Raw genomic sequence first — 14,292 nt, 5'->3', positions numbered from 1 at the left:
CTGGGTAGTGCCCATAGCTGAGTAGTGTCCCCAGCTGAGAAGTGTCCCCCAGCTGAGTAGTGCCCCCAGCTGAGTAGTGCCCCTAGCTGAGTAGTGTCCCTAGATGACTGGTGCCCCAGCTGAGTCGTGCCCCTAGCTGAGTCGTGCCCCTAGCTGAGTCGTGCCCCTACCTGAGTCGTGCCCCTACCTGAGTCGTGCCCGTAGCTGAGTCGTGCCCCAAATGAGTAGTGTCCCTCGCTGAGTAGTGTCCCCAGCTGGGTAGTGCCCATAGCTGAGTAGTGCCCCCAACTGAGTAGTGGCCATAGCTGAGTAGTGCCCCCAACTGAGTAGTGCCCATAGCTGAGTAGTGCCCCATCTGAGTCGTGCCCCTAGATGAGTAGTGTCCCTATCTGAGTAGTGTCCCCAGCTGGGTAGTGCCCCTATCTGAGTAGTGCCCCTAGCTAAGTAGTCCCCCAACTGAGTAGTGTCCCCAGCTGAGTAGTGCCCCTAGCTGAGTAGTGCCCCTAGCTGAGTAGTGCCCACAGCTGAGTATTGCCCCTAGCTGAGTCGTGCCCCTAGATGAGTAGTGTCCCTATCTGAGTAGTGTCCCCAGCTGGGTAGTGCCCCTATCTGAGTAGTGCCCCTAGCTAAGTAGTCCCCCAACTGAGTAGTGCCCCTAGCTGAGTAGTGCCCCTAGCTGAGTAGTGCCCCCAACTGAGTAGTGCCCCCAACTGAGTGGTGCCCCTAGCTGAGTAGTGCCCCTAGATGAGTGTTGTCCCCAGCTGAGTAGTGTCCCCAGCTGAGTCATGCCCCTTGCTTAGTCGTGCCCGTAGCTGAGTCGTGCCCCAAATGAGTAGTGTCCCTCGCTGAGTAGTGTCCCCAGCTGGGTAGTGCCCATAGCTGAGTAGTGTCCCCAGCTGAGAAGTGTCCCCCAGCTGAGTAGTGCCACCAGATAAGTTGTGCCCCCAGCTGAGTAGTGTCCCCAGCTGAGTAGTGCCCCTAGCTGAGTAGTGTCCCTAGCTGGGTAGTGCCCCAGCTGAGTCGTGCCCCTAGCTGAGTCGTGCCCCTAGCTGAGTCGTGCCCCTACCTGAGTCGTGCCCCTACCTGAGTCGTGCCCCTACCTGAGTCGTGCCCGTAGCTGAGTCGTGCCCCAAATGAGTAGTGTCCCTCGGTGAGTAGTGTCCCCAGCTGGGTAGTGCCCATAGCTGAGTAGTGCCCCCAACTGAGTAGTGCCCATAGCTGAGTAGTGCCCCCAACTGAGTAGTGCCCATAGTTGAGTAGTGCCCCATCTGAGTCGTGCCCCTAGATGAGTAGTGTCCCTATCTGAGTAGTGTCCCCAGCTGGGTAGTGCCCCTATCTGAGTAGTGCCCCTAGCTAAGTAGTCCCCCAACTGAGTAGTGCCCCTAGCTGAGTAGTGCCCCTTGCTGAGTAGTGCCCCCAACTGAGTAGTGCCCCCAGCTGAGTAGTGCCCCCAGCTGAGTAGTGCCCCTAGCTGAGTAGTGCCCCTAGCTTAGTAGTGCCCCCAAATGAGTGGTGCCCCTAGCTGAGTGGTGCCCATAGCTGAGTAGTGCCCCTAGCTTAGTAGTGCCCCCAAATGAGTGGTGCCCCCAGCTGAGTGGTGCCCCCAGCTGAGTAGTGCCCCCAACTGAGTTGTGCCCCCAACTGAGTAGTGCCCCCAACTGAGTTGTGCCCCCAGCTGAGTAGTGCCCCCAACTGAGTTGTGCCCCCAACTGAGTAGTGCCCCCAGCTGAGTGGTGCCCGTAGCTGAGTGGTGCCCCCAGCTGAGTGGTGCCCCTAGCTGAGTGGTGCCCCTAGCTGAGTGGTGCCCGTAGCTGAGTGGTGCCCGTAGCTGAGTGGTGCCCGTAGCTGAGTAGTGCCCCCGCTGATTAGTCCCCTAGCTGAGTGGTGCCCCTTGCTGAGTGGTGCCCCCAACAGAGTTGTGCCCCCAACTGAGTAGTGCCCTAGCTGAGTAGTGCCCCCAGCTGAGTGGTGCCCCTAGCTGAGTGGTGCCCCTAGCTGAGTGGTGCCCCTAGCTGAGTGGTGCCCGTAGCTGAGTGGTGCCCGTAGCTGAGTAGTGCCCCCGCTGATTAGTCCCCTAGCTGAGTGGTGCCCCTTGCTGAGTGGTGCCCCCAACAGAGTTGTGCCCCCAACTGAGTAGTGCCCTAGCTGAGTGGTGCCCGTAGCTGAGTGGTGCCCGTAGCTGAGTGGTGCCCGTAGCTGAGTAGTGCCCCTAGCTGAGTGGTGCCCCTAGCTGAGTGGTGCCCCTAGCTGAGTGTTGCCCCGAGCTGAGTGTTGCACCGAGCTGAGTGTTTCCCCGAGCTGAGTGTTGCCCCTAGCTGAGTGTTGCCTGTAGCTGAGTGGTGCCCTTAGCTGCTGAATGGTGCCCGTAGCTGAGTAGTGCCCCCAACAGAGTAGTGCCCCCAACAGAGTAGTGCCCCTAGCTGAGTAGTGCCCCAAACTGAGTAGTGCCCCCAGTTGAGTTGTGCCCCCAGCTGTGTGGTGCTGCTAGCTGAGTTGTGCCCCCAACTGAGTAGTGCCCCCAGCTGAGTGGTGCTCCTAGCTAAGTGGTGCCCCTAGCTAAGTGGTACCCCTAGCTAAGTGGTGCCCGTTGCTGAGTGGTGCCCGTTGCTGAGTGGTGCCCCCAGCTCTGTGGTGCCCCCAGCTCTGTGGTGCCCCCAGCTGAGTGTTGCCCCTAGCTGAGTGGTGCCCCTAGCTGAGTGGTGCCCCTAGCTGAGTGGTGCCCCTAGCTGAGTGGTGCCCCTAGCTGAGTGGTGCCCCTAGCTGAGTGGTGCCCCTAGCTGAGTGTTGCCCCTAGCTGAGTGGTGCCCTTAGCTGAGTGGTGCCCGTAGCTGAGTAGTGCCCCCAACTGTGTAGTGCCCCCAGCTGTGTAGTGCCCCCAACTGAGTGGTGCTAATTGAATTCTGCTGGCGGGCACACAGCTGTGTCCTGCTGATGATTCCCAGGAGGCCCCAGCATGTGTCTATGGTTACTGTGTTGAGGCTCCAGCATGAAGCCATGTGTATATCATTACCCTCTCCCTTCCTGCCAAATCTCTGACTTGTGCCACTCGATACAACCCCCAGGCCAAGGCTCTGTGTCTTTGGGAGCCAAGCCTATATTACAATGCAGAGAGATGGCCTGCTTTTCACCAGCCTATGTTTATCTCTAGCTTTTACTTCTATATACGGACTATTGTGTGTTATTATAGACAGTTTCTAAGAATGTCTTAATGTTTCACGTTTAGCGGAGACTGAAAGATGGTCTCTAGGTAGACGGGAGTTGGAGCCTTTATTGTGTCAATTCTTTTGACAGACGGAAACGTAGTTGGGATGTGTTATGGATACAGTGTTATTAAGGCATTGAATTTCACTGAGGGGACGCAATCCTGGCTCCCTCTAGAATGCTCTGCATCACACACACTTGCTCTCTCTTTCTCTTTCTCTCTCGCTCTCTCTCACACACAAGCCGGGCTCCTGAATTTTTTTACTTCGGAATACCCTCACTTTGACAAAAAAGTGCCAAAGCAAAGAGAGGCAGAGAGAAAGTAATGTGAAAGAGATTCTGTGGAGACCTCTTCCAGTGCTGATGAACTAGGCCTTCCTGACTGCTAGTTTATTTTACAATCTTAAGTTCCTATTGCCGGGGTAAAAATACACAAGCTGCATCTTAAATTACACCCTATTCCTTATGTAGTGCACTAGTTTTGACCAGAGGCTGAGAATAGGGGGCCACTTCAGTTTTGCACACGGATATGCTCTCCTCACAGGTGACTGGTTACACAAAAAAACAGTGAAAAGTGGATCAGTGCGCTTGTGTGTGTGTGTATTCATGCAAGTGTGTGTGTTTGTGTGTGTGTCTCTCTCTCTGAGACAGTGGGCAGACAGACAGAGGGTCTGAGCAGAGCGTGTGTGTGAGTCTCAGTGTGATTAAGGAAGCTCAGACTATGCGGTGCCATGGGACGTTTCAAAGCAGCTCTTTTATGGGCCTGAGTCTTGGTTCTGTTTGATAGCGTGTAATTTAATGCAGTGGGCCAGGCTTTATTAGAAAGAGATGCACATCATTTTGCTCCCAAAGAGCCCTTGACATTTTGCCTCTCTACTCCCTCTTAAAGACTTTTATCTGCAGATATAGTTTTAGGCAGACGGTTGTATGTGTGTGTTTGGTATGATGGATTGCCCCTGGGGAGGGGTGGACAAGGTCAAGGGAGGGGTTGGTTTGTACGGGGTCAACGCCACCACCCCCTCCACCTTGGAGAGGTGTTCTAAACAGGGTCAGCTCGTCCCTACAGCTCCTCTCCCTAGCTGGGAGCTCCTTACCTCCTCACCTCCAGCCCCCAGCACGACCCAGTACATCCCAGAACACGCCCAAGCCTTGCCATGCCAGTTCAGCACAGCCCAGCACAGGCCAAAGTACCAACCCAGATCACAAAGCACAACCCAACACAGTCCAGCTACTACAGCCCCAGCTCCATGGGCCTGTGAGGGGGGCCCGGGTCACTGCAGAGCGATGTTTACAACTCCTCCTAATCTGCTGAGAGATTGATGGGCCCCCCTCCACCTCCACCTCTCCCTCCTCCACCTCAACACATGGATTACTTTTAGCCTTTCTTACACTACTTACAAGAATAATGACAGAGCTGTGACACTAGATACAGTAATAATAACAGTGGAAAATGTGAGCATTTTTCTCCTTGTTTGTGGATGTCTGCAGAGAACAAGCCATGAGTGTTAGACTCCATGGATGTCTATGCCTTCACACACACACTGTTCTACTAGCAGCAGATTTATGCTCCCCTTTATTGGGCTTGCTGTTTGTTTGGTGCTTCTTGCAGCTGGCAGAGTTCGGGGAACAGAGAGAGAAAGATGGTGTGTGTGTACAGGAAATGCTCTATGAGTCTTCTAATGGTCCGACTCCCTCCCTCAGTGTGCATCAATCAGATGGAGATGCTATGCTGCTATTTATTAACCGCTCTCATCCACCCTGTCCAGCGGATCGACAAAATATTGAGTTATGAGTGCCATCAAGAGTGTGTGTGTGCGAGCTCGCACTTGCGTGCATACACACGTTCGTGCTTGTGTGTGTGCGCACGTGTGTGTCTGTCCATGCCTGCGTGGTAGTGTACATTAATGTGAGGGTTCGTGTAGGGATTTACACCCCATATCTGCCCTGCCAGGTCGTCTCTCAGGAACACTGAGGCTAACTGAGGCCAGCTGGGCTCTTCAAGCAGCCAGCTATCCAGTAGCCAAACTGATTTATCATGTTAACCAAGCTATAGGCTAGCCACACTGGTGTGCCTAATATAGAATTAGCCACACTGTCGATGATAGATCAGAGCTAGGCTAACTAACTTTATTAAGTTAAGCAAACGCTAGACTAGGTCTTCAGAGAGAGACAGTGGGTTTAAACAGTGATAAAGAGGAACCACACACACATACTTGCACTCTCCTTCTTTCTCACTCTGTCCCCCTCCTTTATTCTCTCCCTTTAGAGTAGGGAGGCCTTCAGGAGGGGGAGACCTGGGAGATGAGGGACATGCCACCCTGCCGATTAGCGTGCTGTGAGGAGAAGCAGACCTGTCTGCAGCGGTCAGTGCAGACATATTTAATGCGTCTGATGTAATGGGGCTGAATCAGCAGATAGCTCCGCTGGGAGCCATTAGCCCAAACATGTGTCATTAACCCCTTCCCTGCCCCAGACCAGCCCAGTCCCCTCTGCAGTCCCAGCCAAGTCCCCCCTCCAGCCCCCAGCCCAAAGTACTGCTCCAGGTGGAGAGAACTCAGGGCAGGGATGAAGGGAGGACCGATCTGTTATTTAAAAATCACTGTCTTTCTCTTTATCTCTCCCTCTCCTCCAACCTCCCAAAAAACCAAGAGGGAGGGAGGGAGGGAGGGAGGGAGGGAGAATTTTGCCTCTCTGGCTGGTGCTGTAGTGAGGATGGGGGGTTTGAGTAGTTACCGCCTCCATGTCTTTGAGATCAGTTTGAAGTATTTTTCCCTGCAGCTCGCTGTGGCACGTTACAGCAGTCGGGAGAAGCGGCAGGCTCACAGCACCTGCCAATCTTAATGGCAAACGTATGTGCAGTGAAACGGAGGGAGGGAGCAAATGTTCCCTAAAGAGGGCGGCACTGTTGTCTGACTGGTCTGTTGCCTGTGTGTGTAAGAGAGAGGGGGCTTGTGTTTGAGTGAGTGACTGAGTTTATCTTCTTGTGTGTGTACAAGTATGTGTCTCTGTTGAAGTGTGTTTCTTTGTATGTATGCCTGCGTGTGTAGGTGGTTGCGTGCTGGAACCCATAGTCTGGAACATCGCGTGAGTTTGAGCTTTAAAGAAAGAGGGATCCAGACAATGAAAAGACAAAGGGGGAGAGGACAAAGTGCCACTTTCACAAATCATACTCCTTAGTAACATCATCCCATAGAGTCTATTCTCCTCAGCCACCGGGCTTATCACCACAGTGCAGCTAACGCATGATCATGTGAGGCTGAGGTGTGTGTGTGAGGTGTGTGTGAGGAGTGTGTGAGGGTGAGGAGTGTGTGAGGGTGAGGAGTGTGTGAGGGTGAGGAGTGTGTGAGGGTGGGGTGTGTGTGAGGGTGAGGAGTGTGTGAGGGTGAGGAGTGTGTGAGGCTGAGGAGTGTGTGAGGCTGAGGAGTGTGTGAGGCTGAGGAGTGTGTGAGGGTGGGGAGTGTGTGAGGGTGAGGAGTGTGTGAGGCTGAGGAGTGTGTGAGGGTGGGGTGAGGGTGAGGAGTGTGTGAGGGTGAGGAGTGTGTGAGGGTGGGGTGTGTGTAAGGGTGAGGAGTGTGTGATGGTGAGGGGAGTGTGTGTGAGGGTGAGGAGTGTGTGAGGGTGAGGAGTGTGTGAGGGTGAGGAGTGTGTGAGGCTGAGGTGTGTGTGAGGGTGAGGAGTGTGTGAGGATGAGGAGTGTGTGAGGGTGAGGAGTGTGTGAGGGTGAGGAGAGTGTGAGGGTGAGGAGTGTGTGAGGGTGAGGTGTGAATCAGGTTAATACACCCATGTTAACTCTCTAGACAGGTGTGTGTATATCCTTTACTTCTCTGAATGATCATGTGAGCAGTATATGTTGCATAGTGTTATGCTGCAGTGTGTATATGTTGTATAGTGTTATGCTGCAGTGTGTATATGTTGTATAGTGTTATGCTGCTGTGTGTAAATGTTGTATAGTGTTATGCTGCAGTGTGTATATGTTGTATAGTGTTATGCTGCAGTGTGTATATGTTGTATAGTGCTATGCTGCAGTGTGTATATGTTGTATAGTGTTATGCTGCAGTGTGTATATGTTGTATAGTGTTATGCTGCAGTGTGTATATGTTGTATAGTGCTATGCTGCTGTGTGTATATGTTGTATAGTGTTATGCTGCAGTGTGTATATGTTGTATAGTGTTATGCTGCAGTGTGTATATGTTGTATAGTGCTATGCTGCAGTGTGTATATGTTGTATAGTGCTATGCTGCAGTGTGTATATGTTGTATAGTGTTATGCTGCAGTGTGTATATGTTGTATAGTGTTATGCTGCAGTGTGTATATGTTGTATAGTGCTATGCTGCAGTGTGTATATGTTGTATAGTGTTATGCTGCAGTGTATATATGTTGTATAGTGTTATGCTGCAGTGTGTATATGTTGTATAGTGTTATGCTGCAGTGTGTATATGTTGTATAGTGCTATGCTGCAGTGTGTATATGTTGTATAGTGCTATGCTGCTGTGTGTATATGTTGTATAGTGCTATGCTGCAGTGTGTATATGTTGTATAGTGCTATGCTGCAGTGTGTATATGTTGTATAGTGTTATGTTGCTGTGTGTATATGTTGTATAGTGTTATGCTGCAGTGTGTATATGTTGTATAGTGTTATGCTGCTGTGTGTATATGTTGTATAGTGTTATGCTGCAGTGTGTATATGTTGTATAGTGCTATCATGCAGTGTGTATATGTTGTATAGTGCTATGCTGCAGTGTGTATTTGTTGTATAGTGCTATGCTGCAGTGTGTATATGTTGTATAGTGTTATGCTTCAGTGTGTATATGTTGTATAGTGTTATGCTGCAGTGTGTATATGTTGTATAGTGTTATGCTGCAGTGTGTATATGTTGTATAGTGCTATGCTGCAGTGTGTATATGTTGTATAGTGTTATGCTGCAGTGTGTATATGTTGTATAGTGCTATGCTGCAGTGTGTATATGTTGTATAGTGTTATGCTGCAGTGTGTATATGTTGTATAGTGCTATGCTGCAGTGTGTATATGTTGTATAGTGCTATGCTGCAGTGTGTATTTGTTGTATAGTGCTATGCTGCAGTGTGTATATGTTGTATAGTGTTATGCTTCAGTGTGTATATGTTGTATAGTGTTATGCTGCAGTGTGTATATGTTGTATAGTGTTATGCTGCAGTGTGTATATGTTGTATAGTGCTATGCTGCAGTGTGTATATGTTGTATAGTGTTATGCTGCAGTGTGTATATGTTGTTTAGTGTTATGCTGCAGTGTGTATATGTTGTATAGTGTTATGCTGCAGTGTGTATATGTTGTATAGTGTTATGCTGCAGTGTGTATATGTTGTATAGTGCTATGCTGCAGTGTGTATATGTTGTATAGTGCTATGCTGCTGTGTGTATATGTTGTGTAGTGTTATGCTGCTGTGTGTATATGTTGTATAGTGTTATGCTGCTGTGTGTATATGTTGTATAGTGTTAAGCTGCTGTGTGCTGTCTGTGTGCATGAGATCATTGTAAGAGCCAAGGGTCTCTCTTTCTCTCCTCCCCCCTCTCTCTCCCACAGACCTCAGCAGAGCTCCACGTCATGTCTGTCACCTTCCCTCTGGCCACAAAGCTGCCCATTATAGACACGGCTCAGTGACCAGAGCAGACCCTTACCAGCACCCCTCCACCCTTCTTCTTCACAGGGCTCTCCCCTTCTCCTGCTGCTCCCCCCTCTCTCTCCCTCCCCAGTTTCCAGAGTGATTGTGAATATCCCCTAGCTAGTCCAGTGTTCTTGAGGAGAGAGCAGAGTGGTTGAAGCAGGGCCAGGATCATCCCTTTTGGCTCCAATCAAACTAGTCAGCAAATCTACTGCTGACTGATCCGCCTCCATCGCTCCTCTCATCCCCTTTCAGCCCTTATATCCCTCCTCTCATCCTTCTCTCCCCTTCCCTCGCTCCTCTCTTCCCTATTTCCCACTCTATCACTAATCTCCCTATGGTTGTCTATGGCTGAAGTTCTCTACGATTGCCTATGGCTGAAGCTCTCTACGGTTGTCTATGGCTGAAGCTCTCTACGGTTGTCTATGGCTGAAGCTCTCTACGGTTGTCTATGGCTGAAGCTCTCTACGGTTGTCTATGGCTGAAGCTCTCTACGGTTGTCTATGGCTGAAGCTCTCTACGGTTGTCTATGGCTCAAGCTCTCTACGGTTGTCTATGGCTCAAGCTCTCTACGGTTGTCTATGGCTGAAGCACTCTGATTGTCTATGGCTGAAGCACTCTATGGTTGTCTATGGCTGAAGCTATCTATGGCTGAAGCACTCTACGGTTGTCTATGGCTGAAGCTCTCTACGGTTGTCTATGGCTGAAGCACTCTACGGTTGTCTATGGCTGAAGCACTCTACGGTTGTCTATGGCTGAAGCACTCTACGGTTGTCTATGACTGAATCTCTCTATTGTTGTCTATGGCTGAAGCTCTCTATTGTTGTCTATGGTTGAAGCTCTCTATGGTTGTCTATGGCTGAAGCTCTCTATGGTTGTCTATGGCTGAAGCGCTCTATGGTTGTCTATGGCTGAGACCTTCCTAATACTGAATTGTGGTTGAGAACAGAGAGTCCTGGAGTGGAGCTCTGTGGCCCAGAGGTGAACCAGCACTGCTCCAGGTCCAGGCAGGTCCTGATTTACTCCTGCAGTCTGGAGACAGTCTATCGACAGATCTATGTTGTGGAGTGGACCCCCGGGATCTTAAAGAGGGCCATAATAGGACTCTGCGCTTTTGGGAAGCACTTGCTACAGTACTACCTAATGCTGACACCTTTTGTGAGAGGAAGGGAGTTACGAAAGAGAGAGTGTGATAGGGGGGCTAGTCCTGGGGAAAGATAAAGGTAGAGAAAGGAGAGTGAAAGGGAGGTTATTCATGGGGGGAGGGGAGGGGGCCGGGGGGGGGGGGTAGAATGAGAAGGGAGCAGAAAGAGGTAGAGTAACCTCTTCTCTCACAAGAGCTACAGGACTCCCCCCAGTGTCCCAAACTCACTCACTGCCTGACAACAAAAGTGCAACTGAGTCCGGGGATTCTCACCTTTTAGACACACACACACACACACACACACACACACACACACACACACACACACTGTGAATACATTACATTTGCACACCCCACCATCTGTCTTATACACATTTCATTCTACACCCGTATTCTCTCTTTCTCATACACGCACAAACGTATGCTTGCTGCAGCAGGAGTCAAATGGCCCAATGTGTTAAAAGCATTAAGTAAGCACAAATCCAAAAATGCTTCTCAGGCCGATATCATGTGTATACATTCAGCTGCATCTCTGACCCCCTCTCCCCCCTCCGCCCCCTCCTCTCCCTCAGGGGAGCTCTAAAACGTAGCGGCTTGGATTTTTGCTGAAGAATAGATGGGGTATTATTATTTTAAGCGTGTATGCTCTCGTTGGCGGTGGAGCCTGTCCAAGCACAGCGCTGATGTTTGGACGAAAGGTATATAAAAGTACACTTCAAAGCCCTGCAGCGGCCTTTATGTGGCCGGACCCTGTTTATCTTTGCAGCACACACATGCACGCGTACACCGAAAAATAAGGAAAGTAATTTCTATCGCAGGATTTATGAGGAAGGAGGGAGAGCGCGGTAGAGGTAAAAGGAGCAGGCCGTGCAGAAGCGAAATGACAGAAAACACCACCTTTGATATGAGTTTAACAAGAAATGTATTGTCCAGATTGGTAAAGAGGGTCTTTTTATATCATTTTTTTTGTTGTGGCTATTTGGGGTCCTGATACAGTACTACACGGGAGGAAGCTGACCAAGGAAATCCTCTGCTTTGACCGTGGCCACCGGCCACTCTGAGAGAGAGAGATTGCCCCAACCTGCTGGCTGAGACCGTATACAAAGCCACACCTCAGCACATGAAACCAACACAGACCTTTTCTGTGCAGCGCAGCACTTGGCGTCCCGTCCAGTCTCTAACAGGCAGCGCTAGGGTAATGTTAGTGTTAGCAGTTTCTCCCTCTGTAAGCAGCCTCAGCCCTGCCACCTGCACACAGGAAAGAGCTGAGGCATAGAGGTCAGGGGTCACAGACTAGACCAGAGGAGAGGGGTGACACAGAAAAAAGGGATGGCTGGTAAAGCTGGTGAGCCCTGCCAGCCACCTGCACAATGGAAGGGGCTGAGGGGTCAGGGGTTAAAGGTCACCAAGGGAAGGTCATCATTGTCTTTGGGTGCACATGGAGGAATGTCCCTAATTTAGACTGTGGACAAAGAGAGGAGAGAGGGAAGGGGTGAAAGGAGGTAGGGAGGAGTAAAGGAGAGACAGAGGGGGGCTAGATAGGGGTACAGAGACAGGGTAGTGAGGGGTAAAGAGAGAGAGGGTGGAGAATGAGAGACATAGTTGAGAAAGAAGGGTAAAGAGCGACGGACGAGACTGAGTGGGGAAGCAGGAGAGTTCCCTTTCACACTACAGTCCTGGTTCTTGTGTAGCTAGCTGTTTAAGTTTGGCATTGCTAATCTGACCTCTCCATAAGTCAAGCCCCAAATATCATCCATCAACACTGAGATCTCTCTCTCACACGCACCCCAACAGGTTGAAAAAACACAACTGCAAGCTCAAACTATCTCATCTCAATCATAAGCCCTCTGACAGGCTGGATTTCTAAACCAGAAGCCAAATAACAGAATAGGCTTTGTGTGATACTCTGCAGAACGCTAAGAGAGAGGAGAGAGAGAGCAGTGAGAGAAGAAAAGAGTGCGAAGGAATATCTTGGAGAGGGGGGGGTGTTCTAGTGGCCTTAGTGAGTAACTGTGTTGTTGTGGTGGTGTGGTGTGTTCCAAACGGCATGCTGGGGAGTTGGTAGGAGCTGCAGCCTCTTTTCAGCTGCCTCGATGGGTGTCACTGACTCACACCAACACACCAAAATAACTCCGCTACACCCCCGACACACACACACACACACGTAAAATATACCTTTAAAAAGAAAGGAAAAGGTTTGGGTAATCACTGTTTGGCTCTTGATTGTGTGTGCACCCCCCCCCCCAGAACTCTGGCTAGTTGTAATAGATGAGGATAGCAGAGTGCATGTTTACGAGCGCGAGTGCTGGACTTGGCAGGCCTGAACGCTCCTTCAGTGTCTCACAGTTCATCACAGCTCAGTGTCTGGGCCCTGACTCAACCCGTGTCTCTTACACACAGTTTACATGGGGGGGGCTGTCATGCACCCAACCAAAACCCCCACTACCCCCATACTGCACCTATCCCTGTTCACCCCCACCCCTCTCTCTATCCCTAACCGCCCTGGCTTACTGTACCCCTTATAGCCCTTTGTGTCTGCACAGTATCTGTCTTATTGTTTGAAATTGTGCATTGATTAAGTAAGTACAGTACTACCAAATACATTTTTTTTTTGCCATTTACTCAACAATCTCTCTCTCTGTCTCTCTCTGACTTCCTCTTTCCTTCTCTCTCTCTGTCTCTCTATCTGTCTGTCTCTCTCTTTTTCTCTCTCTTTCTTTCTTTGTCTCTTTCTTTCTTTGTCTGTCTCTCTCTCTTTCTTTGTCTGTCTCTCTTTCTTTGTCTGTCTGTCTGTCTGTCTGTCTGTCTGTCTGTCTGTCTGTCTGTCTGTCTGTCTGTCTGTCTGTCTGTCTGTCTGTCTGTCTCTTTCTTTCTTTGTCTGTATCTCTCTCTCTTTCTATCTTTCTTTCTTTGTCTGTCTCTCTCTCACTTTGTCTGTCTCTCTCTGTCTCTCTCTAGTGGTCGTATGCGTTGGAGAAGCCTAACACTGGTCAGCAGACGGCACGCAGCTCACGAGGGCTTGTGGGAAAGGACACGTCATCTTCGCCTACGTGGTGGAGCAGCGCTGGAAGTGGAGGAGCTTCGAGATCACCCTCACCAAGAGGAGGACGATGCAGGTAGGACACACAGATCACCCTCACCAAGAGGAGGACCATGCAGGTAGAACACACAGATCACCCTCACCAAGAGGAGGGCAATGCAGGTAGAACACACAGATCACCCTCACCAAGAGGAGGACCATGCAGGTAGGACACACAGATCACCCTCACCAAGAGGAGGACCATGCAGGTAGAACACACAGATAACCCTCACCAAGAGGAGGACAATGCAGGTAGAACACACAGATCACCCTCACCAAGAGGAGGACAATGCAGGTAGAACACACAGATCACCCTCACCAAGAGGAGGACCATGCAGGTAGAACACGAGGTTAACCTCACCAAGAGGAGGACCATGCAGGTAGAACACACAGATAACCCTCACCAAGAGGAGGACCATGCAGGTAGAACACGAGGTTAACCTCACCAAGAGGAGGGCCATGCAGGTAGAACACACAGATCACCCTCACCAAGAGGAGGACCATGCAGGTAGAACACACAGATCACCCTCACCAAGAGGAGAACCATGCAGGTAGAACACACACATCACCCTCACCAAGAGGAGGACCATGCAGGTAGAACACACAGATCACCCTCACCAAGAGGAGGACAATGCAGGTAGAACACACAGATCACCCTCACCAAGAGGAGAACCATGCAGGTAGAACACACAGATCACCCTCACCAAGAGGAGGACAATGCAGGTAGAACACACAGATCACCCTCACCAAGAGGAGGACCATGCAGGTAGAACACACAGATCACCCTCACCAAGAGGAGGACAATGCAGGTAGAACACACAGATCACCCTCACCAAGAGGAGGACCATGCAGGAAGAACACACAGATCACCCTCACCAAGAGGAGGACATTACAGGTAGAACACACAGATCACCCTCACCAAGAGGAGAACCATGCAGGTAGAACACACACATCACCCTCACCAAGAGGAGGACCATGCAGGTAGAACACACAGATAACCCTCACCAAGAGGAGGACAATGCAGGTAGAACACACAGATCACCCTCACCAAGAGGAGGACCATGCAGGTAGAACACACAGATCACCCTCACCAAGAGGAGGACCATGCAGGTAGAACACGAGGTTAACCTCACCAAGAGGAGGACCATGCAGGTAGAACACACAGATAACCCTCACCAAGAGGAGGACAATGCAGGTAGAACACACAGATCACCCTCACCAAGAGGAGA

At 50.5% G+C, this 14,292-nt stretch overlaps 1 protein-coding gene across 1 annotated transcript in view; it reads left to right on the top strand.

The window, feature by feature from the left end:
• Nucleotides 1–14,292, top strand: part of LOC106612779 (intraflagellar transport protein 80 homolog) — a gene marked incomplete at its 5' end in the record, with an annotated part of 65,209 nt that overhangs the window by 41,687 nt on the left and 9,230 nt on the right. Inside the window, 2 exon segments of the mRNA XM_014214253.2 lie at nucleotides 12,943–12,967; nucleotides 12,970–13,100. Of these exon segments, the coding sequence (XP_014069728.2) occupies nucleotides 12,943–12,967; nucleotides 12,970–13,100 (156 nt within the window).

The sequence above is a fragment of the Salmo salar genome, chromosome ssa09 (assembly GCF_905237065.1).
Source record: "Salmo salar chromosome ssa09, Ssal_v3.1, whole genome shotgun sequence".
Lineage (NCBI taxonomy): Eukaryota > Metazoa > Chordata > Actinopteri > Salmoniformes > Salmonidae > Salmo > Salmo salar.
Note: the sequence above shows the minus strand (reverse complement) of the source record. Positions and strands in the feature narration are given on the sequence as shown.